We start from the raw sequence: 25,536 nt of genomic DNA on the forward strand, positions 1-25,536 counted from the left end.
AACATCTAAATGAGCTCAGATTATAAAGTTAAGAAAACAAAACATGCATTTATGCTGGCTCGAATTACCCAATCGTTAAGTATTATAATGAAAACAATTTAAATTCAGCATCAATAGATTCTGTAGGGGTTTTTTTTTTTTCAAAGACAATAAAATAGTAATACTGTTTCAACACATCTAAAATTAATCTTTTCCATGCAAACATTTGATAAACACTTCCATTTTATGGATTAGTAACTCTATTATTTAGCAACCAGAAGCTACAAAATAAGGAAAACTCATTTGTCCAAATAGTTTTACTCTCCAACGCTGGAAGAGATAATTTATTAAAGTTTACCACTGACTTAAAAACTGTATTTCATAAATTAGCATTTTAAACAGCAAGTCGTAAGTTTTGCTCAGAACTTTAATAAATTTCTTTTTCGTTGTTTTTTTACAGCACAGTACACACTAGAACTCTTCACAGAAGAGAGTTTTAAATCCACACCACAAATCTGAACAAAACATAGTGGATAACTTTACCTCAGTCAGGAAATCTATTTTTTTTACTTTTGAGATTTATGGATGGCTAAGAATGAACACAAATCAGTGAACAGTGTAGAGCTTACACATCATGGCTCATCACATTACACAGGAAAACCAATATGTAATAATTGAATATGACAGCATGAACTCATATGTCAGATTTATAACAATCAAATAGTAGAGTATGTAGTGGTTTCCAAGTGGCTCTTAAAGGTAAGTGTTATGTTGCATGCCTAACAATTTTAGCCATAGAAATCATTAGAAAAAACATCAGATTGTATTCCTGGAACCCAACCATTATTCCATAAATATCTTTAGTAGCATCTGTGGTCAGAGGAATAAAACAATCAATTAAGTCCATTAACTGGATTATAAAGTAAAGTGCCTGAATATCCCCGCCTGACTATTAGCCCCCATCCTTTATCCAAAACATATAAACCCCTGAAGAACCTTTGAAATAACCATGCTTGTCAGGGCAATGATGCTTCTAGCAGCATGTAACTTAATATGGAAGCCAGTTTAACTTTCAACCACTAAATAATGTCTGGTTTTCTCAGATTGACGGGGAACAAGCTGAAGAAGCAGATAAACTCAAGCCACCAATGCCAATTCAAAGTTCAAGTTTTTTCAGAATAGAAACTTAATAGATCTAGGTTACAAATATCCTTCAATCTATGATGGCCACTTCAGAACAGTGGAGCAGTCATACATGTTTTATGCTGTGGCTTCCCCCCACTTTTATGCATTTCCAACAACATGCGCAGATTTTAAAAAGTGATGTTCTGCATATGTATTTTCTTTTAATGTCAGCAATAGAAAATTCTTCGGTCTTTGAACAATTATCCTGGGTTGCTTCTAGGTTTACCCAGCCTCTTGAAAAGAGAAATTTGTTCTTCAAAAACAATCTGTTTACAGATCAAAGCCCAATCAATAGGTCATGACTCTTAGTTTAACATAGTCCTGTGCTGGATTGAAACTTTATGTGACAAACTGCTTAGCTATTACGTCTGATCCAGGGATGATCATCTCACAATACATTAGACAACACCTTCTTCTTCTTGTATCTCATCTTCATCCATTTCTGTCTTGATCTGGGCAACACCAAGACGATATAGATTGTCCCGGATTACAACCTCACCAGGTTGGCAGCTTTGAACAATTTCGTGGATCTGCCTGTTCACAACCTCACGACTGGAGAGGAAATCTATCAAACGATTGTAGAGATAATAGTGGGTTGCACTATCAAATGCTATAGGGTTTTGGCGGACATTATTGGTTTTGCTGTCATTGATGGCTGTAATGATAGCACCGTAGGGCTCCAATTCCCGGCACAGAGAGAGGGAATGGTGTCGAGCCAGTGGATCACCTTGAGTCTTCTGCTCGGTCCCAGTGTGAACTACAAAGCGAGATGTTGATTTAGTGATTGGATGCTCAACAGAATGTTCATCAGTGGTTGTATCCACATTGTAGTGCCTGTCCAGGAGTTCTGGGCAGGACACATACTGACAGGGGGGAAAAAGCAAGACAAAAAGCGATGTATGCATTAGAAAATTGTATTTATAGTCTTCAAAGTTGGCTTAGCAATAAGAAAAATATGAACATAATTCAAAATAATCCAACAGAGAGCACAACAGATTTGAAAAATTCAAAAGTGTTTGGCTGAAGGCTCTTTGAATAACCTGTACATTCTCATATCATGCATACATCTATAAAATTGAAAGAGTAACTGACCATTCCTAAAGAGAATATTTCGACCAAGCGGTCAAGAACAAATGATGATGATATAAATACACATCTTGAATATATGAATTAAATGATGTCATTTTTAAAACTTGGAATTATATGTATTTATGTAGCTTTTTTTGTAAAGTGCATTGCAAAAGAAAGGGGAAGTGACCCCAAATTTTCAGATGGAAGAAGGCATTGTAATGATCATCCCTAAAAATATTCCTTCATGATTAGTGATTAGGAAAAAAAACCAGCCTGTCTTTCTCATTCTAATCGATATATTAAATTTTGAGGATCAATACAGATCCATTCTTGGTGTTCTGGAAAAGAGACGTTTTGCACTCTTCAACTGATTTAAAAAATGAATTTAAGAGGGAGACAATAGATAAAATCCTTACTTATTCCAATACTGTGTTCTAAATAAACGGGAATAAGTACTGTTGAAGGAGCTACATAGGTCATCTAATACCATAAGTTTTAGAGAATATCATTTACACAATTATTATCAAAGTAATCAGCAGATTTAAATTAGCCATGATTTTGTCAAAGAAACAGAAAAACTACGCATGATAACTGTTCCAGACATGTCAAGGTATCGGTAAGGAACTTAATCTTTAAAGGAATACTAACCCTTAAAGGCTCCATAGGGTCAGAGAAGCAACCCTGGTTTCTTCCCCACATCTGAGCAGTCAAATCAGGATAGCAGATATCCGCGCACAATGCTACGGAAGTGGCCATATCTATTACATAGACTGGTGGCCAATGACGTGAGGACATTAATAGATCCACATGGTCTCGGGGAGTTTCCCCTCTGACAATATATTTTGAACCACACACAACCTGTAAAGGAAAAAAAAAGATCAAGAAAGATTATAGAACAACAAAAGAACCTGGGGGTAAACACTCACTCAAGGTAATCCTAATAATTTACACTTGTAATTCAAACTTTAGAACACTCAATGTAATTTTCATCACATAGAAGCTTATTCCTTTACACTAGGCAAACATCAAATTATATCAAAATACTATTAATATCAAATAGGGATATAAGAGGGAAAAAGGCATCTTATGTGATCCATTATTATGCTAATGTACTTAGCTAAAACAGAAAATATATGATTTGCTAAAATATATTCATATTTTATACTTTTATGCTTTTATATATTCAGGTAGAAGGATGTGATGGGAACAAGGATAGAATGGTAGAATGAATGTCAGTTTGAAAGTAGATTTAGTTAATTTTCTCCCCCCCCCCCCTTTCTCTCCAGATTTAGTTATTTTGCATATTTGTAACACTGTTCACTCCTGGAACAACACAAAAGTATGTGTCCATGCCTGTTTCACCATCCTTAAAAGTACATTTTCTACTATAGGAATCATCCATACCTATTCTGGAATAACATATTAGTAAGAGATGGGCACTAAATAGAAAATGTGATTTGTTTCAAACTGAGATTAAATCAATCCCATTCAACATATTCATTAAAAGACGTGATATGTATTTTGTTTCATTTAACTAAAACTTAAGTGGCTTCCAGTGTTTTTGTTTCTCTCTCTCTTTCTCTCTCTCTTTTCTTTTTGAGCACAGAAAACACTTAAGACCTTGGGAGCAGCAGTTGCTATTACTTTGTTTTCTATTTCAGGGTCAAAAAAAAAAAGGGTGATAATAGCCCATACTGAATGAAAATTACCTTCCAAGTCACAGAAAAATCTATCAAGGAAACCTTTTTAAGAAAACTGAAAACCTTCAAATAAAACCCCAAAAGAAACGAGAAAACAGATGTGCAATCTTATAATTTTTTTACAAGACTAACAGCAGTTAAACTTAACAATATGCCTTTCCATTATCACCTCTCTCCTACAAGTGTTTACTAATGTAAACACTGATTCTTAAAAACTGATTCTTAAAAAAAGAATTGACCAATTATTTAGAGGCAACAGCATTTTCTTTTTCTTGCAGCTTTCCTGTTAGGCCCAAACCCAAGGGAGCAATTGGCATTCTTCCTGATATATGTAGTCTTAGCAGCATTAGCAACATATGTGTCAAACAAGTGTTGAAGTATCCCTTTACCTACCCACAAAATAAATTTTGTGAATCCACCCATCTATCCCCATTAACTCTAACTTCTGGATATCAAAGTTTTTATAAAAATGCCACAATGACTATAGGGCAGAATAGCAGTTATGCAGCTGTGATCAGCATTCTGTCTGGCTGTGCGCACAATTCCATTTTTCTGTTTCATACTTTATCTAAAATGCCAGTCCATTTAATCTAGTTTAAACCAACAACAGTGACATGACTGGTTCCTGCTGCTGCACTGACCAGACTGGGGGTGGAATAACAGCCACATTGTGAATCACAAAACTACAGCCCATCTCAGGATTAAAGAACAGCTGGAACACTCAAAACTAAACCTCTTCAAACATTCTTCCATGTTCCCAACATACTTCTAAAATACAGGGGTTTGTTTCCACTCTTGAAATATTCACGTTTTCCAATATGGCCATTTTCATCATGAGCACCTTACATATTAGTATTTTTTTTTTGTCAGCCTCACCTGATGTGGACACACTTTGTAGATTTTTCCTCCTGTTAGGAATGCTGGAGGCTGACTGATTTGTGTCCCGTTCTGTACAAAATCATAAAGAGCCAGAAGAGAAAGACAGAGCTGCTCCTAAGAAACAAAAAGAAAAAAAACAGACAGCCGAGTTTTTCAAACAGTCTTAGCTTACAAATAGCCAGCAGCATGCAGAGTCAAGGAGGATAGAGACAGACAGGTTAGGAAGACAAAACGTGGCACAATTGCAGGTCATCGAGCAGAGGTGACCCACAGGCCTTATTTTGCCTCAGAATGACACAAAAGATTGAGTAGCTTTATGGTAAAATGCACTTCATCATTATTAATCATTTGCAAAATTAAAAACATTTACTTTTACAGATCTAATAAACATAGAAAGGACCTGTGGTGGCATAGTTGTTAGAAAGCAGTACTGCAGGTTGGCTCTGCCCGCATCCTGGAGTTTGATCCTGATGGGGCTCAAGGTTGACTCAACCTTCCATACTTCCAAGGGCGGTAAAATGAGGACCCAGATTGTTGGGGGCAATATGCTGACATTGTAAACTGCTCAGAGAAGGCTGTACAGCACTATGAAGCGGTATATAAGTCTAACTGCTATTGCTGTTATTATAGAGAGAGGGACATTACATTATGTAGGCACTGGACAGAAGTAGTGCTTCCTTCAAAAGTGAAGCATGGCTCTATGCTTGAAGAACATTGTGATTACCTTGGAGTCCCCCTCCTGCCAAGGAATGCTGCACTGTGTCAAGAAATCCTGCAGTTCTTCCTCACTGTAGGAACCAATCTGTTCCACTTTACAAATTTCATCTTGAATCAGCCTCACTAGAACACTTGCATTACCTGAAAAAGCAAGATACAATCCTCAGTAATTGCACATGCCTAGGGTCAGCATCATTTCCAAAAAGGGAGGACACAGCCTTAATCCCATGTCTGAAGGCCATATCTATGTCATGTTCATGAATCAGAATTCACAGAAATAAAACCATGTCTAATATAAACACTGGAAGCATTATGAGCATGAAAGCATTGCTTTAAAAACTGTCCCTACACCAATATTCCACAGGAAAAAAGTAACCATTACATAGTTATCCCTATGCAGCCCAACACATGCATAACTGGGGCTAGTGTGCTATCTAAGATGGACAATCTCATAAAGGCACACCCCTTTATAGCAAAGCATAGAGTTTTTAATATTAGTGACACTTTGGATACCATCAAAACTGCTACTTAAAAAGGTAAACAAGACAAGAATTTTGATTGCCACCTGGGATTACATGTGATTCAAGATTCTTCTCCCTTTCTGTGTTGACTACTATGTTGCTCCTCATTAGTGGTGGAAAGAAGGGAGCTATGATGGAGGCATCAAACTTTGTGATAGGTATACTGGAGGGAAAGGCCACTTGCTCTATGACTTCTGTCTCCATGGTTGACCAAAAATCTTCCACATTTACCTCACTAGATGCCAAGAATTCTGGCCAGGTAAACTAGCATTGAAAAAAGGAGGAAAGAAAAGTATAAATGTTTAATTTGTAGTGTACACATTATTTTAATCTTTATCAAGAAACTGTTATCATTTCTTGTTCTTGTTTCTTTTATTGTTGCATTGCTTTTTATTTCAAAGGGAGTGTTAACAGAAAACCAACTCATCAATTTTGCTGAAGTAAAAAGGCCCACCTTTGCAGATTCTATAGTAGAAGGGTGATGTTTGAGCAAAATATGCACATCAAGATTAACAAACAAGTGCAGCTTTTAAAATAACTCATTCCTGGTCTACCTCAATATTTTTCAGTGACAAAACACTTTCCACATTCCTCTGAGCTATTTCAACTTTTGGTGCAATGCCACAGACTCCGCAGATCATATCATTGTAGTCTCGGACAGTGAGGCACTCAAAGGCCCAGTATCCATTGCACAGCAGTTCCTCAAGCTGATTCACCTCTTCAGTGCTCAGGTTTCTCTCTGAGGAAGAAGGGAAGGGGGAAGAGAACAAATGAGGATAATTTTTGTCAAGAAGGCTCATGGAAATCATCCCTATCTGTAATGACAAACCACCAACATGAGAGTTTCAAACTTTTGCTTTAAACAGAGAATATCACAGAAATATTAGTTTAATTATAACTTGCTCAGACTCAACACTGCTTACTCATTAGTTAAATTAGATATTTAAGCCTATGGTGGTTTTAAAGATGACAGAGATAGTACTGATCACCCACTCAGGTCAGCACCCAAGACTACAATGTTCTAACAATTATCTAGAAGCTATGCCTGAACCACAGGCAAGTCACTACAATTCAGTAACTTTCATATCCCACTCTTAGAACAAGCAAGGAAAAACTGTTTTAAGGAAGGAAACTTTACATTTCAGTAATTCTCTATTCAAGGTTCACAGATTATCCAAAGAAATAAGACTTCCATAATATATTGTTTTTACTGGCCACACACAAATTATAGCCCGCTACTCTTTGCACACAGCAGTCACAGCATTAAGGTACTCAGTCTTAAATTACATAACACCAACCATCTGTCTTAAATACTGACTTTCTCACTTGGTTAAATAATAATTTTTGCAATCTCTCCATTTCCCCCATTCAACCAAAGATTCACATCAGCCGTTAAAAGTTTTATATTTTAAGGATTGTTCCTTGTTCTTGAAGGTTGAAATATTAAATGGCAGTTATATCACCACCTCTGGATAATTCTTTCCTCAAAATCATCAATAAACCAGCATTTTGGACAGATTTGGTTGGAAAAGCTATATTAAACTTCACTTAGAGCAAAACTAATGTATTACAAAGTAATGTGTGAAAGCTGTAGCAAAGGCAGAAAAAAAGATGTAATACCTGTGTGTTCCTGCACAGTTTCCAAAATCTTGCTAATTGTCACTTTAGGATCCTCGCCAAGTTTTATATGGTTTCTTATTGTAAACAGAAGGTCTAGGCTCACTAAAAGCTTATTACCAATATTAAACAAACCTATAATTAAAAACAGAACAGTTGTTATTATGGATTTGAAAAAGTTACACAGACCATAAAATAACTTGATCTCAAGCTCCATGTTTATAAATTAAAAAGGCACAACCCAGGTTCATTTGGGAAATAAAGAGAATAAATAGACACCCTAAATGTATTCTTCCCCTTGAAGCTTCCAATTTTATAAATGCCTCCATGCTTTTAAACTCACCAGTGTAGATATCACTGAAGCTGTGAAGGGCCAAGCACAGCACATTCACACACACCTTGAGCTGGGCAGTGACGACTTGCAGACGATTAGCTGTTAACAACCAGCATTCCTGAGGACCTGCAAGAGAGCTATGGAAATGGAAGAGAAAAATGTATATTGATCCGTGAAATGCATGGAAGAGGGGTCTTCCTATAATGCTTAACTAGATACAAGTAAAATCAAAGCATTTTCAAAGTAGCTCTGTTACTGATCAGGCAGGCCAAACTGTACTGTTGGAACACAGTTCCCTTCAGTCCCACTACGGTAAAACTAATCTTGATTCCTGTTGCTGTTAGTCCCCAAGTCGTGTCCCAGTCTGACCATCGCGACCCCATGGACAACATTCCTCCAGGCCTTCCTGTCCTCTACCATCCCCCAGAGTCTGTTTAAGCTCACGCTGACTGCTTCAGTGACTCCATCCAGCCACCACATTCTCTTCTTCCTTTGCCCTCAATCCTACATTGATTCCTCATGTATATAAATTTGTGGCAATGGTACAGAAGTAGGCCTTTTTTTTTTCCATTCCCCAGTTTTAGTTTAGTTTAGTTTAGTTTATTGTCACTGCACCTCGTATAATGAAATTAAATACCATCTTCAGTGCACATTATGATTATGAAAGTAAACACAAACACACATTCTTCACATTCTATACATTGAATTGAAAACCCCTGATATTGCATTAATATTGCACTAATTTTAACAGTCTCGGAATTTCCAGGTAGCCACTCCCCTGCCCCCCCATTCAAACAAAAGCCATGGCAGATCCTTCTGAATTTCTGGTATCAGCCAAGTCTCCTTAGATACAGCTACCTGCTAAGTCTCACCTAAGCATAGTTAAATAACCATCTATCTGAGTTTCCTCCTGGCAGTCTAATGTGGAAATGGTTGATTCAAGGTACAAAAACCTCAGATTAATATTATTTATCTGAAAGAAGGTTAGGGTTACAACACAAGAATTCCAGCAAGAGCTCTACATTCAAATAGGACACCCATACATAATCGTCTTGAGGACAACACTACTCTTATTTGTTTCTTCATACTTTTTTAACATTTAAGGGTGGAAGTTTGTCTCTTTTGCTCCCTGTTTTGATAACCATCGGCCTTTTCAAGAGCTTGGGGGGGAAACCCAACCACCTCATCCCGCTAATGCAGTTGGAGAGGGAAATTGCAAAATAGCGGACATAATCAGATACTAAAATTATCTTTTATTTCTTTCTGAAGAAAAGTGAGCTGTACCTCACTGGCATAATGTCTGTTCAGATTATATTTCCTGTGTTGTGACTGTACGGCTCTTAAAAGCTTTCTGACTCTCAATTAGCCAAATTAGACTACCCAGGTAATTTTCTCAAGCTACAGGAGAAAAAAATATTTAATCAGGTTCTGGGATGAGGACATGGGGAAAAGAGCAAATAAACATTCTAGTCTATGGACAAGTAGTTCCTCTGACAGTTTCATTTCATTTCAATCATTAATGTGACAAAAATACAAATGCAACAGCTCTCTTTTCTAAGTTTGACAATTTTCAAAAGGAAATGTAACATGTTTAAAAAAAGTGGCAATAATTGTACTTTCACTTACTTTGGCCCTCCTTTGAATAAAGGGCTGTTACAGAGAAGGCATTGGGAAGAAGGAAACTCATAATAGTTTGACCAGGAAGTCTGCTCAATGGTCACCGTTTCTTCATTCATGTTAGACAGGATGAGCCGTGAGCTATTGAGTTCGTGAATCAGTGCAAAAACATCTGAGAGTTCAGATTCATTCTCGGGGATCTGAATTACTTTGCGTAGAAGTTGCAGGGTGGACTGGCGCTGGATCTCTTTTTGAGACTGAATTAGAGGCTCATTGGTATTCAGTATATGTGCAGGGCTAGAAGTGACTTCCTACAAAAAAACATATTATCTTGATTATCTGTCGAGCTACTTCTTGATAATTATTTTACTGCTGGCAGGGTAATTTCTGCCGTCTTGATGATATCTAGAAAAAACCACTAATGGATACTCAAGCCACTGGCAGTGGTACAAAAGATGATACTGGAGTAACAGAAACCTAAATGTTATTTTCTTTAGTTGGAAGAGTTGGTGAACTAGATCTCAGGCTGTATTCTTGATAAAGAGAGGGAGATTATTATTGCACTACATTGTGGCTATAACAATTTCATTCCCTTTCAAGGAAAACTAGTTAAAAAGTAAATTAAGAAAGGTAAGAATTTAAATCCAGCTGCTGGAAAATCAAAATGTCCTACAACCCCATTGCTACTGAATTCCATTATGAGCCAAAGGGAAAAGTCTTCAAAAACTGAACTGCTTCAGTAGACTGACATAAAACACTCAGTATTACACAGTATTACCCAATTTTAGCAATGATCTGTATTATGTCGCAGATTTCTGAACTTACATATTGAAAAATCAAAATGAGTCACTGGAAACATTTTAATAAGAGAGGTATGCAAATAGGACAAGTTCAAAGGGGAAACAGTTCACATACAAGACTAAATTCTAAATACAGGTAGTCCTTGACTTACAACAGTTCATTTAGTGACCGTTCAAAGTTATAACAGCACTGAAAAACATTACTTATGACCGTTTGGCACCGTCGTGGCACAGTGGTTAGAGTGCAGTACTGCAGGCTACTTCTGCCGACTGCTGGCTGCCTGCAATTTGGCAGTTTGAATCTCACCAGGCTTAAGGTTGACTCCGCCTTCCATCCTACTGAAGACAGTAAAATGAGGGTGATATGCTGACTGTATATGTCTAAGTGCTAATGCTATTTTTCACACTTATAACCCCTGAAATATCCCTATTATCACGTGATCCAAATTCAGATGCTTGGCAACTGACTCATATTTATGATGGTCAAAGTGTCCCGTGGTCATGTGATCCCCTTTTGTGACCTTCTGACAAGCAAAGTCAGATGGGGAAGCTAGATTCTCATAACTGTATTACTAATGTAACAACCGCAGTGATTCATTTAACAATTGTGGCAAAAAAAAGTTGTAAAATGGGACAAAACTCACTTAGCAAATGTCTCACTTAGCAATAGAAGTGTTGGGCTCAACTGTGGTCATAAGTCAAGGACTACCTGTACATGGTCAATCATTGTTCACAATGATTCCTATTACAATAAACTGCAAATTTCCACTCAGTTTGTGGATGAGGATGGAGGCAGAAATGTCTCCATTAAATCAGTAATTTCTCAGCATTATCGATCTGATTCTTTCTCTCAATTATTATTTTAAAAGGATGGAATTCCAAACTAACAAAAGCGGCATATAATTAAGTCACATGGGCATAATTAAGTCTGAGAAATGTATTACATATCTCTAGCCATAAAGTGTATGTTATCACAGAAGATATCATTAAAAATGAAGGGGGGGGAAAGGGGTGGTGGTGTTTCAGGACAATAACATTAGATCAGTTTGCACTGCGTAGTTTCACACACTGCATTCCTATTTTTACAACTGCAATTTGGCACTAAATTACACGATCTCGTAGCTGGACTAAGGGAAGAAAGGCCATGCATGATGTTGTCACAAAAACTGTTAACTCAATATGAATAGGAAATAATTGTTTTCCTCAGAAAATTAGTGCAGACTCTCACTTGAAAATATGTTCAGGACTAGCCCTTTCTTGCTTGCATATTAATGCATCCATGAGCAAACAGTTCTGAATGGCCAATGAAAGATTGGTTATCATCAGCACAGGGGTTTTCCCTTTATATTCATGCTACTTCTCTAAATGCAACAGAAGGTCAGGAGAAAATATCCTGTTTTTTCCCCTCATCCTCTCTTCAGCACCAGTGAAATGGGAAGACCAACTCTTGCCTACAACAAAGTCAAACCTTGCAGGGAGGCAGAGATTTGCTTTGTCTCTGGGCCTATCCTGTGCAGATTTATTCAGAGATAAGTCCTATGGACTTCAAAATCATAGAATCAGTTGAAGGAAGCTTGAAGGAACCGTAACTCACCACAGATTTTACTGCTTTCTCAGTTCTGTCTTTGGTAAGATTGTAGCCACAACGGGGACAGACTCTTGGCTTGTGTCGATTAGTGTACACATAAGTGCAGGAAGGGTTCTTGCATTTCCCTCTGCCACGGGAGGTTGCCAATCCCAAATCCTATATAGAAAGCTCAAATGTTTATCCACTCTTATTTTAACTGTACTACATGTTCCAGAATATCTTTTCAAATATCAGCAGTACAAAACTATGGAATAGGTTGCTATGCTGTCAATCAGCAAAGACTATTCATCCAAAACATAGTTAATCAGGAGGTGTTCATGGAATCAAATCTGAATTATTAATACTGGTATAGAGAAGTATTAAAATTTTATCAAAATTCCCAGAAAAAACATTATTATGGATTAATATCAAGTCAGAAAATGATTTCCATTTCACTGCATTATTATGGGACACATCAGGTTAAAAAAAAAACATCGAACTGGTTTTCTTTATAAGAGGACTAGTGAATGGTGAACTAGATTGTTACACTTCCTTTTCCCCCTTTGCTTCACACCTTTAATTTCTTTGGTTTACTATTTCTTATTCTCTTTCTTGGTAGCCAACTTGATAGGCTGGTTAGGCTGGCTAGGTCGCTCAACAATGAGACACTGGTGAAACAAGCACAGCAGCACCTGCATTTTCTGTGTCACATGAGAAAAGTACATCTTCCTTCTCCTGTCCTTACCACTTTCTATAGAGGAATGATCGAGAGTATCCTATTGTATTACTGTCAGGTTTGGAAGCATTACTGCTTCGGACAGGAAGGTGGTTAAGAGAGCGATGAGGATGGCAGAAAAGATTGGCAGTTCACTCCCTTCTATCCAGGACGTGGCATATAAGCAATGCTTGTCCAGGGTCCGCAGTATTGTCCGGGATGCTACACATCCTCTTCATGAGTAGTTTTCTTTGTTACTTTCTGGGAGGAGGCTTCATGGTATCCAAAGCAGAACAACCAGATTCAGTCAGAGTTTTGTTCCATACAGTATATCAAGCTTAAGAACTCTCAAGCTTCCTCTTTCCACTATGCATTCAAGATGGACAGTGATTAACATTTGTGTGTGTGTGTGTGTGTGTGTGTGTGTGTAAATGTTAATCACTGTCCAATGTATGCAGCATGTGTATATGTACGTGTATACTTTTGAAAGCAGGCAAACGCAATTTCATTTTTAATGTGTGCCAGTGTGCCCGCAGTAAAAAATTACAATAAAGGTTATCTCTCTCTTTCAGTCTTTTCCATAAATTAGCCTAAATAGGAAGAACCTGGTGGGTATGTGGTATAATACATACCAACATCTAGGATGACAGCACAAAGTCCCCGAGTTCATTTATTAGACAGCATTTAGGTACTGCAATCTTACAGATTTCAAATTGCCAATTATTCTTACCAAGGTTACAGTGCAGCTATATTTATAAGAAGGGAATACATCTGGCTTGACTTCCACCACTTTGACCTGAGATGTGGAGCTGTTTGTGCTGCTGTGAAGCTTTAGACAGAGAACAAGAAGCAAAGACAGAAACATGAAGTGAGGTGTACTGTGAAGTTTTTTGACAGAAAAACACATCATCATAGTCAAAGTTCACAATTTTTTTACGCTGCATTACTTGCTCCACTCAAAACTGCTAAATCCCAAGATGTGTGGGGTTTCACCGAACTAGGTCAAGATTCCACGAAGCATGGAGAAATCATTTCAGCCCTCTCCCATTTGGTACTGTAGAGAAGTACCTACAGTATAAACTCTGAACTGGTTCTAAATGCTTTCCATTAGAATTCCAACTAATTAACTAGTAAACTGAGGAACAGAAAAACACGCATTTTGGCAAAATCTAAAATTACCTTCTGATCTTCAGCACTGGATGCTTGAACAGGATTATGACCCAGCTGCTTCAGCGTATTTGGCTTTAATCCTGAGATTCTTATTGGGGAATTTTCTTCTTGGAAAAACAGGTAAATGGAAATGTTAACATTAGTAAGCAACATACTGAATCATGTCAATTTTTACAATAAGTGCTCCAGGAAAGATGGAATGTGTCAAGTCATCTCTAAGTCATTTGATTTTCTGCTCTCTTCAACACTAACTTTAAAAAAATATTTTTTTGTTCAGGCATTTAGGCACAAATTTTGAACATTAATGTTTTTATATAACTCAACTGAATTTTTTTTATTTTTTATGACTGTTTTATTTTGTTACATTGATTTTTGTAACTTCAGACGCTCTATTCAGTAGCTCAAGTGATGAAGGGTTTGAAAAATAACTTTCTGGGACTAAATCTAAATTACATCTAAGCTTACCCATCAAATATAATGAATCACAGCTACAATTCAGAAACTGTAACATAAATTGGACTTATTTTTTTACCACTGTTTCTAAATGACTGTCCGCAAGATATCTGTTCTTGGTTAGTTTCTCTTGCCAATCTAACAGGAGCAGGCAAAATGGCTCTCATGGGCCTCGCAACAGCCAGCAACGAAGGCTTGGGTTTTGCTTTGCTCTTTTGCTCCAGACCCTTAGGTGTAGCACCAACTACATCACTGCTGAAAAAGAAAGAAATGTAATTAAGACAGGAAATCCCTGCCATAACAGTCACAACTTAAAGGACAAAGACAAGGTTGCTTGATTCTTAATTTACTTTGTTAGGAGTCACAGAAAAACATAAAGAAAATAGCCAGCTTTAACTCATAGGTATAGATTCAGAACTAAAATTTTATCTGAAAAGGTTGGAAAAACGAAAGATCTTGGAGAACATTGAATAAAACATTGGTTTGTTTTAATCTAAAATTGTTTATTGCACTCTAACACCATGTTAATCTGCACCTCATTTTTGGTCCATGTGAATTTGACTTACCCTGTTGTATTTTTCACAGTGGAAGTTGGGTGTGAAATAGGACTGGGAACATTTGCTGTCTCAGCAGATGGCTCATTTTCTCTTTCCTTCTGTTCTAACAATGGCTCTATCTGTGCAAGACTCTCTTGAAGCTGAATAATGGTAGTGGCACCTCCTTGCTCTTCTGACTGTACATTGTTTGCAAGAATATGAGCCTCAGAGATTATCACTTCTTCCCATTCAGTCTCCTGCATTTGCCCCTCAACGGGGGATGCATTGAGAAGCTGGGTAACCGCTTCTGAACTTTCTAGCACAGATTTAGCAGGATTATCTTGAACCAATGCCTGTCCAAAGGTTAATGGTAACTGATTCTTTTTCGGGCCCAAGGTTTTTATCGGTAGTTCAGAACCTGTTTCAGATTTGCCTTTTAGAGGTTTCTCCTGAAAAACAAAAAACTCTCCAAATTAGTATTACTTACATTTAAGCATATAGGTATAAGCTGCAGAGTTCTGGAGTTGAAATCCACACATCTTAAAGTTGCCAAAGATGAGAAAAACTGGGTCACATCAACAATAGTGCAAAATGAAAACATCAAATTCAAGACTCTTCAGAATTATTATGACAAATTAAAACAATTCACTCTTCACAATTTTTAATTAAGAAGTTAGAGAAGTAAGAAACAAGTAGATCTGATCGTGCTTTTTACTCTAACATCTCAATTTAGCATTAAATATGTAATCTCTGAATCTGCTACAGATACCGTACATGGCACCCTGTGAAAAATTAACTTCATCTTCTGAAAAAAAGGCAGAACTCTTTTAAATTTTAAGAATTAAACAATAACAATTATACTTCGAAACAGGATTTTCTCTATTGTTATGACTTTGATTTTAATTTGTATTAAGTAATTTGTAATTTGTAAATCATTAGAGTGAAATACAAAACTTTGAATAAAGAATCAAATCCATCTTCATAACTCATTTATATACCCAAACAATAAACTGTATTTTTAAAATAAACCTAGAATTTCAAAATAATTTACTTCATAATTAAATTTAGTTCAGTTAAGGTAGAAGACATCCTAACGCATTTTTCCCTTGGAAATTAGCTATAATGAGCAAATAAATTTTCAAAGCTACAGTACTCATTATCCTAAGTATATTTTAAAAGATTACTTGTACAAATAATATTTTTGTAACACATAAATATTTTACAGACCCAACCCAAAACTAATAAAACACCTTCAATGCAATGTCATATTTTTAAAATTAATTTCACCATACCTTAGGGATCCATTTCCCTCCCAGAAAGTTTCCACACATGGGACATTTTGGTGGCTTATGTCTGGTAACATAAGTAAAGGCACAGCCAGGATTGGTGCAATTTCCGTGCCCCCTACGAGTGTAAGTAGTTGTCTGAAATGAAAGGATATAGATTACTTCACAAAACTAAATGGCATAATAAGACACAATAAGCAGCTTTGCTCCAATAGAACAGAATATTTGTAGCTTCGTTTCTACCTCAAATGTCATTATGAGTTATTGCTCAAGACAAATATATGATCTAGGATGATCTCATCTTTCAGTATTGTATTGCTCTTACATAGGGCAGGAATTAGAATTTTATTCAAGATTTGGGAGCAGAATGAACAAATACTCAATATAGCTGCTTTTGTCACATCATATTAATTAAACTTGTATTATGCTGACTAGTTTTCATTATCCATATTTTATTACCAGTTGTATTATAATGTCTCTTGTTGCATTTTCAAATGGTTGTATAATTTTCACACAGAATCTAAAATCAGAGGTATTATGGAATTTTATTTTTTATAGATACAAAGCAGGAATATTTAACTCAAAACATTGAGTCAGCAACTGTAATATAAGTTGAAATTATTTTATTCATAAGAAAGTATGTAAAGCAATCAAATGCAAAGACATGGTTATTGTTGAGCCCCAAGGGGGGAAAACAGATTACATTGCATCAGCTATGCAAATCACATTTATTATGGAGGGCAATGGGTTTATATTTAATATCTGAATACCCAAACTGAGTAACAACTTTTTCTTTCCTGTCTTTTTAAAGTTTGTGCCACTGGTTTTAATTGGGACAAATCTTGGATCAGAAAGAAACTCTTATTAATTGCCCATTTTGATTTATTGTTATCATATGGGCTTTTTTAATTACTGTGATTTTGTTTCATTTTAATATTGGTGTAAAGTATCAGAATGATATAAAGATCACCTTTATATGCAATACTACAATAACTGAGTGTTATTTTAAGAATCTTACTCAATTTAAGCTAAATTGTAATTTTTTCTATTTCTTTTCTTTTTCTTATATTTTTAAATGTGAAAATAAAAAGAATTTTAGTTGGTTATAAATCTTTTTTTTCTAGATATGTCTTGATTCAAGGTGATTCAACAAGATGTTATTTTGTGTTTATAGTGCTTCAACTCTTTCTTAAAAAGTAAACTTATGTTATTCTATAATTAAAGTAACTGTTAACAAATCTAGATCTTATCTGGTTCCAGGAAATAGCCTAGCTTTAAAATCAAAGTTGCAATGATAAATGATCAGGCTAAAAATGGTGTAGAACCACTTTTATCCTACCCAGTACTGCCAAAAAAATTAGCCAATGCTACTAGAGAGCAGGAAGGATCTAGGAACAAACAACAAAGAAAAGTAAAACTTTTCTGAGAAAAGTTGACTGCATCCTTTGCTGATTTGATATATTGCTTCTTTCATGAGAAAAGCATAAGTTTACTTCTCCCTGCCAAGATTGTACATTAATTGAAGTGAATTCTTTACAAATAAAGCACTTAGAAATATAATAAGATTAGGCAAATATATGGACTTCTTTTATGAGTTCACCACAGTCTTTACTGCTTTATGAATTGGAGAATAATCCTAAATGGCACTTGGGGTCGGGGAAAAAGCACTCATCATTTTAAAGATTGGATGACAACTGACTACAGCTAAGGAAGTAAAGCTAGCCTTACCGGGATCCTGCGATGCTTCATACGGAATATAAAGTCACCTTGCTTCCAGATGACAAAATGATACTAGCCTGACTCTTTAGTAGCAAAATCAGTAAAAGTCATGGATAATTTTGCAGGCCTTTTGGAGTATAACATTAACTATTGTAAATCAGAAATTATGCCTTTGGAGACTATTCAATATATCAGTCATTTTTTTCTTGGAAGTTGATTTTACCAGGCAGCAATAACTTATTTGGATTGTAAGTAACTAGACAGATGCCTCAAATGATCAAATTGAATTTAAGCATCAGAAATTTCAATAACATGGATTGAGAACTACAAAACACCAAAATAAACATCTGAAGTAATATAATTTGTGTGTGTGTGTGTGTGTGTGTGTGTGTGTAGTCATATGAAATTCTTCTCTATAGTCGTAAATGTTTTTCCATGTTCATTTTTAGATTAGAACCTAATTTGCAATAAAGAGATATATGATATAATTAGAAGTATGGTTCTGAACATTTACGTATTAAAGACTATGGCTATTGTATCTGATGGGGAGAATGGAGCAAAGGATTGTAAGTTACACACCAAAGCTAATAGATGCAGGCTAGCATAGCCAAGGCACCCAATTCTGAGCCCCAAACCATTTTTATTTTATTGTCCATTCACATCTCATACGCATAACTAATAGGGAATAAATATCATTTATTATGTTCAGGATTAAAATTTACATTCTTTTGGAGCTCATGGGAGTTAAAATCTAAAATATCTAGAACAAAATATCTAGAAAATCTAAAATATCTACCCCTTCATTAACACAGTACATACCGGTACTATGCATTTAAAATGATTTTGCATTTTATTTGTGAATGCTTGTTCCTAATAAGAGTGAGAATGGAATTCTTGTTTATTAGTTGAACTACATCTCTCCTTGGAAATCTTTAAAGAAAGCTGTCTATTTAAACAGTTTAAAGATAAGGACTTTATATAAAGTGGGATATAGCACCAGAGGATTCAGTTCACCTAGTTTGTCTGGTCTGTCAACTCCTCAGGTAGAAGGAGAAAAATAACCCAGGAGGCAGTCTTGCTTAACCTATATGCACATTTCAATATAAATTCAAATCCATTCCTCTTTGTAAAGTGATGAAAGTGTTTGGTTTCAGAATTTATATATGGGGAAGTTTGAGACCATAGAAAAATGCTTCAATTTAGAATAGTGTTCAATTTATCCTAGACATATTCAATGATCTATTGATACATTTATGATTCAGTTACTGAATAATATGTACTTCCAATAGACCTGGTATCAGCATTTCTTTTACTGACCAGTTTGATCGATGCTGGATTTTCCAAAACAGAATGGGCTGTCAGAGGCAACATAATGTACTGTGCAGTGGGGGTTGCAGAATTACTTTCTTCTCTATCCTAGAAATAGAAGATAGAGGTAATGAAACTGCTTGTTTTCTACATTGTAGCTGATTTTAAAATTCTGAGGACACATTGTAGCAAAACAGCTCACAAGTAGTTCATTGAGATCTCAAATGCAATTCTTTCAATTTCTGAGCACTAATTATCTCCAAAAAATAGTTAACAATCCTATCTACTATATGTACTACTGAAGATGTACTACTGGCATGATTTAGGCATTTACTTGCTAGTAAATATGACCTGGACTAGGCAGAAGTATAGAAAAAGAACATTAAGAGGGAGCATTTTACTTACTCTCCTAGTCACCACTGTTACCACAGAAAGGCCATGTGAAGCCTGGGGCTGTGCCATAGTCATGCTCCCATTTGGTGCCTCTGAGGTGTTAACCAAAGTTTCTTCAATAACCACACTGGTTGCTTGGCAGGGATATCCATCTCCTGCTTCCAAAGGGGCCTCCTCGTCCAGGAAGATATCACCAGCCACTTTATGTGCAGTAGGTCTGACATAACGAGACAAGATCTCTGATGCGACAACTTCTTCTATTGTATCTGCCTGAACAAATGAGGTGGGATCTTCAGACACCCCTTCAATGGCAATGCACTGCTCAGAAATTCCAATTTGGCTGGAGTCCACTGAAAGTATGTTCTGCACAGTACCATGGGAAATACTTCTGACATTAGTAGCAGCCGTTTGTCCTTCCAATGCTGTTTGGCCCTGGGTCACATGAAGTTCCACGTGTGGCTTATTCTTCTCATCCTGCAGACCTCCTTTAGGAATAATTATGTAATCAGAACGAGGGAGGATTTTACGAAAACCTGGAATATCTGGAACTACAGCAGTCAGGGAAGACAACTTTGAGTTCTATGAAAAAAAGAGACAGAATATGGAGTCATCAGCTTAGCTGTATTTCAATGGTTTCTTTGCCAGCTTTCTAAGGCAAAAATATCCCTATTCTAGGCAAATTTTTCATCTTCCCCCTCTCACCTTTTCTAATTTTAACTATATTTATCTGGCCTTCTGTGAGGAAGAGGAAGACACATTTTATTGTGATTGACACCTTTTTTATCTTTTTAAAATATTGTTTTTAATTGTAATTTGTTTATTGTGAGCTGCCCAGTAATGTGGAGGGTCAGACAGCATAAACATTTAATAAATTATATTATATTTACTGTTATTAACACTATAAGCTATGAAACTGATGGAATTCCTGAGATATATTAGTCATCTCACACACAGGAAAACTAATATTGGAAGAATACTATCTGGTAAAACTTCCTATAGAAGATATGTATTTGTCAAAACTAATCTTCAATAAATACTGGATTCAAAATATAAAATATTGCAATAAGTTTACTGTTTGCTATTAATAAGCTCTTCAACATTGCAATCAATACTGAAGAATACTAGTGTCCAATATTGCAGGTGTTTAGATTCCTAGGGCATGAACTTGGAATTTTCCATACAAAAACATCCTATGACTACAAATCTATAATAGAAATTCATCGAAATGTAATTATCCCCCAGAGGAATTCTAAGAACAGCATTCTATTTGTTTTTGAGCTTTTAATAGATACAGTATATACAAAATACATGTAAACACATACATGCACACAAAAGACCTGCAGATTTACAAGCATAATTATAAACAAATTAATTACCGGATCGAGACCTTCTTTTTCTAACTTAGCCTTCTCCAAATAATAACTTTTCTCAGCTACACTAAGCAGCCTCCAACTCTCACTGATCTTCTTGTTAATTGCAGACTGAGGAAGGTGTGGGAGCTCCTGCTGAACTTTCAGGTATATATCATAATAATACAGAAGATATGCAGATCTGAAAAACAAGCAAAATATTTCTCTAATTTCCTCTCAAATTATAATGCAAGCAAATTATCCTTCTACCCTTGGTCTACATTTTCACATGAATTTTCAATAAACAATGACAAAAACTTTTTAACAGAATTATACAGACTAGGACGACAAAGCTTTGTTCAATTAACATCCCAGAACTATGTGTGCAAGCAAATTCTAAAGAACCATATTCCCTTGCAAGACCTACTGATCTCAGAAAATCTTATTTTTAACTTACAGATGTGCCCAAAAGGATTGGTACATCTCCCCCCTCCCCGCCAAAGAATTACAATATGGCATGAAACAGACACAAGTAAATGGCATGCACCATTGTTTAGTCTATGGTCCATGGAGTAGACACTTTGCTTTTAATATATTCTCATAAACAATAAAACAAATGATAATGGCTTGTTTTGCTATCTAGGATGAAAAGCATGGGAGAGTGACTCTTTTCAGGATACTGTTGAGAGCAATAAGAATGAGAAACTCTTAAGCAGAATTTCTTGAAAAAGAATGGTGACTTTTAAAACACCCATATTACCCAAATTCTTCTCTGCTACTGCTTCATGAGTTCTTGAATACAGACAAAAATTGACCCTTCAATTACATGAAAAAAGTTTCTATAGCATTCTTGAAGCATTACTGCTTCAGACAAGGCAGTGCAGAGAGTGGCAAGGATGACAGAAAAGATTATTGGCAATTCACTTCCTTCTATCCAAGACATAGCATATGAGCATATGAGCAGAGATTGTTTGGGTGGGACACTACACGTTCTCTTCATTGTTTTCCTTGTTACCTTCTATGGTATATAATGGTCAACTCAAAATGGACATTAATATATATATGTGTGTATATATATGTATGGGTGCAGGTATATATTTATGTATATAACATGTATATATGTACTATGTATGTGTTTGGGTAGATACATACTTTCTCTTGAGGGCAGGCAACAGAATTTCATTTTTAATGTGGACCAGTGTGCCCACAAAAAATAATAAAAGTTATCTTAAGTTAGGCATCTCTCATTCTAAAGAAAGTAGTCAGCTGGTCTAAATTCTGTTACCATTATTTACTATGTGTTTAATCTTCCTTTTGTTAATAAGCAATTACTTTGAAACAGCAACTTTTAGAGCACCTTTAGACAATTGCATGCAAGTCAGGTCCATAGAGAATATGCTTTTGTAATATAGCAGTCCAAGAGCAGTCCATTTATTTTGCTATAGAGCCAACCCTGTCATTTGATAAAATGTAGTGGCTGCTTCAGACAGTTGATCTGGGGAATCATAAAAGCACAGAAGAGTTTTAGATATTTAATGTATTATTACTGCAGTTTTACTAAAGAGGTAATAGAATTTATTTCTCATATATTTACCTTGACTTGCTTTGGTTCAAGTAACAAACAGGTCATATTCAATTAATGTGTCTGTCATTACTGGAGATGCAAGCAATCTGATGGTTTCCAGATGCTTTGCAGTAGTTTTTCCCACTCTTGACAATGACCATGCTCTGTGAGCTAATTTGAATCTATTCAGTGCCAAGTGGAAACTCTTTGAGAACCTGATATACAAGTAGTCCTCAACTTACAACAATTGAGCCCAAAATTTATGTTCCTAAGTGAAAACTTTAAGTGACTTTTGCTCCATTTTATGACTTTTCTTGCGACATTTGTTAAGTGAATCACTACAGTTGTTAAATCAGTAAAATAGTTGTTAAGTGAATCTGGTTTCCCTGGTTTTGCTTTTCTGAAAGCTGCAAAGGGGATCACAGGACCCCAGGACACTGCAACAGTCACAGACAGTCAATTAGGTACAGTAATTAAAGGTACTGAGAGACCATGAATTCTAGTTCTGTCTTAAGCATGAAGCTAGTGCATGCATTTAGGCCAATCACTCACTCTCCCCCATAAGAGAAAGGCAATGACAGAACAATTCCATAAAATGTTGCCAAAAAGTCTGCAACATTTGCCCATGTTATTGCTGGACAAGATGGGCAGCATATAAATAAAAAATAAAAGTAAACTCAGAGGTACAAATATATGTATCTTCATAAGAATAAAAATACATAAAGTATACATATATATTTCTATAATCATTTCTCTCAAAAAGTTACTTAAGAAGCAAAAGCTATAAGCACAATTTTTAAGTAAAATGCTAACAGTATTAAGTAACTGAAAGCATGACGAAATTGCTAATTAAAAAAATGAAACTTCAAGGAAACTCATTATTGCCAAGTAAGAGTATAAGATTACTCACTTCTTAGTTATGCAACTATAGCTCAACATTTTAACATTTTAAACAAGGTATCATTTATGAAATTTATTTGCCACCCATCTGATTTTCAACAAGCCTAGGTATATCTAACAACTCATCATAATTTCACAACACTCTTCATTAATTCTGTAATAAATGCCATTAACCACAGAAGAGTTTGATTTTTGCTGAATATGCATATGTGTAAACATATCAACTTCTTTATTATCAAAGGTTATAAAACATTTAAGACAAAATAAGGAATAACAATTCTAAAAAAGCAACTGATTATTCATGTAAAAAAAAATCACTCACCTGGGCTTTTTAGTTTTTTCCCCTTGATCTCCAGGACTTCTATATTTCTTCTTCTTTTTAGATGGCACTGGGGATGAATAAGTGTATGTGCTTTCTATCTCTTCCATGACTACAGTTACTTCACCGCCATCATATGGAGCATCCATTGCTAGACAGAAACTCTAGGAAGTTATATTCTCCAAATCATTATGTCATAAATCCCAAACAATGAACCTTTTACCCTTGGCAGAAAGATCTAGTACATTTTAATACTGTTAGAATTTGAAGCATTGATTTCAAAAACATACAGAAATGTAATAAGGTACATCGCATTTTGCTGCAATTCTCCAGCTTAGAAGTCATTAAATGTATTAAATATATTTCTTGCAGCTGGGTTTAAAAACTTTAAACTTTAAAATCATGGTATGCTTTTTAGCATACTATGCTTCTAAAGACTTTTCATTAAGATTCCTCTATTACAAGTTTCTTTTTATTCTACTCCTATAAGATGACAATGGCTGCTTTGTCCCAAAGGTGCTTTTTATTTTCAAAAGGCAAGTGGACTTTGTTTTTCCAGTAGCCTTTTGAAAAAAAAAAGCACCTTTGGGAATAACCCAAGTGATTGGATAACTGAGAAGTCTCCATAGACAGTGGCACTTTTGATGAAAACATAACTGAAGGGCAACGCAAAAGAAAACAATAAACGCATCCAAATACTAATGACCGAGATGGTTCAAAGATAATGGATGCTCAAACCGTCAAAGGAAGCAAATCTAGAATTTAGGAACCATGGAATAAAGGGGTCGAGCTTCTGTTTGTTTTGATAACTTGTGACAGGAGAGAGAATTTACGTCCTGGAAACCGGCTAGCTTTTAAAAGACCCCGAAGCCTTTTGTGGTGCGGTTTTTCTCGCCGCAATACAGCTCTCCCCGTGACATCTTCGCCTTCTCCTCTACAGCAAAACCTCGGAAGTGCCACCAACCCACTTGGTCTCCTTTTCTGTTAAGGGCAACTAAAAAAACCCGAGAAAAAAGAGCCCTAAAGACTTTTATGGGTGACACGCTCCGGGACTTACTTGAAAGCGCGGGTCATAATCTGGGAGAAAAGACCGCCTCTGCCCGAGCATGCCGAGGAGGAAGGCCAAGCCAACTCACACGAGCCTCGCAAGGAAGCTGTAACGGCCGGTGAGGAAAAAACAGCCAAAGACTTCACAGCTTGCCGGGAATGGTCAGAATGATTCTTAAACAACGCACTGTACCGGAAGCTTTACCTCGACAACTCCTTCCTGGGCTATAGGTCACCTGGTCTGTAAACGTTCGATGGATGGAATCTAGACTGAGAGAGAGAGAGAGAGAGAGAGAGAAGGGATCATGTAGTAAAACATAGACTTACGAGGATCGACGGAGAGGCAATAAAAGCCTATCTAGGAAGCAAATATGATAGAGTTGAATTGCATCTTCGGGTGGGACGTGTCTTATTTCGCTGCAGAAAGAATTTTTTTGCATCCCTTTTTTTTAATCGAATGTTTCATTTTGGCGTATGATTTAGCTAATATCATTGGGGGGGCGGGCAGAAAAAAGAGGTCATAGGGAAATAAACGGTAGGAAATGCATACTGGCAGTTATAAATTGAAGATCCAAATGTTTGGAGATCCAAATGTCCTACATATTGTCCTACATATTGGCAAAAAAATCAGATAATAAAATTCAGGCTGAATAGTCAAGACCTTGTTGATGATCCAAACTCTGTCAAGGATCTTGGAGTACTCATCTCTAATGACCTAAGTGCTGGAGCCCACTAACTACATAGCCAAAAAGGCGTTAAGAGTTGTTATCCTAATCTTAGGTAGCTTTTT

General features: G+C 36.1%; 1 protein-coding gene across 5 annotated transcripts; it reads right to left on the reverse strand.

Moving 5' to 3' along the window:
* Positions 1-1,258: 1,258 nt before the first annotated feature.
* Positions 1,259-24,949, reverse strand: HMGXB3 (HMG-box containing 3). Of its 5 annotated transcripts, none has more exons than XM_026686279.2 (20): positions 24,757-24,949; positions 23,703-23,850; positions 20,944-21,118; positions 19,580-20,146; positions 19,184-19,282; positions 16,154-16,285; positions 14,892-15,310; positions 14,405-14,580; positions 13,882-13,979; positions 13,433-13,531; positions 12,015-12,164; positions 9,630-9,931; positions 8,013-8,140; positions 7,673-7,804; positions 6,607-6,791; positions 6,097-6,316; positions 5,539-5,672; positions 4,812-4,928; positions 2,884-3,093; positions 1,259-2,027 (listed from the first exon to the last, which is right to left on the reverse strand). In XM_026686279.2, the coding sequence occupies exons 2-20, from the start codon at positions 23,846-23,848 to the stop codon at positions 1,563-1,565; spliced, it is 3,954 nt and encodes a 1,317-aa protein (XP_026542064.1). In that variant the 5' UTR covers positions 23,849-23,850; positions 24,757-24,949; the 3' UTR covers positions 1,259-1,562. The 5 variants fall into 5 exon arrangements, with proteins under 5 accessions (XP_026542064.1, XP_087811309.1, XP_026542072.1 ...); XM_087955183.1 differs by having other exon boundaries at positions 13,882-13,976; positions 14,405-14,577; positions 24,757-24,941; XM_026686287.2 differs by having other exon boundaries at positions 14,405-14,577; positions 24,757-24,941.
* Positions 24,950-25,536: the final 587 nt, after the last annotated feature.

The sequence above is a fragment of the Notechis scutatus genome, chromosome 2, assembly GCF_049901735.1.
Source record: "Notechis scutatus isolate UNSWTSFEM ecotype Mainland chromosome 2, rNotScu1.2, whole genome shotgun sequence".
Taxonomy (NCBI): domain Eukaryota; kingdom Metazoa; phylum Chordata; class Lepidosauria; order Squamata; family Elapidae; genus Notechis; species Notechis scutatus.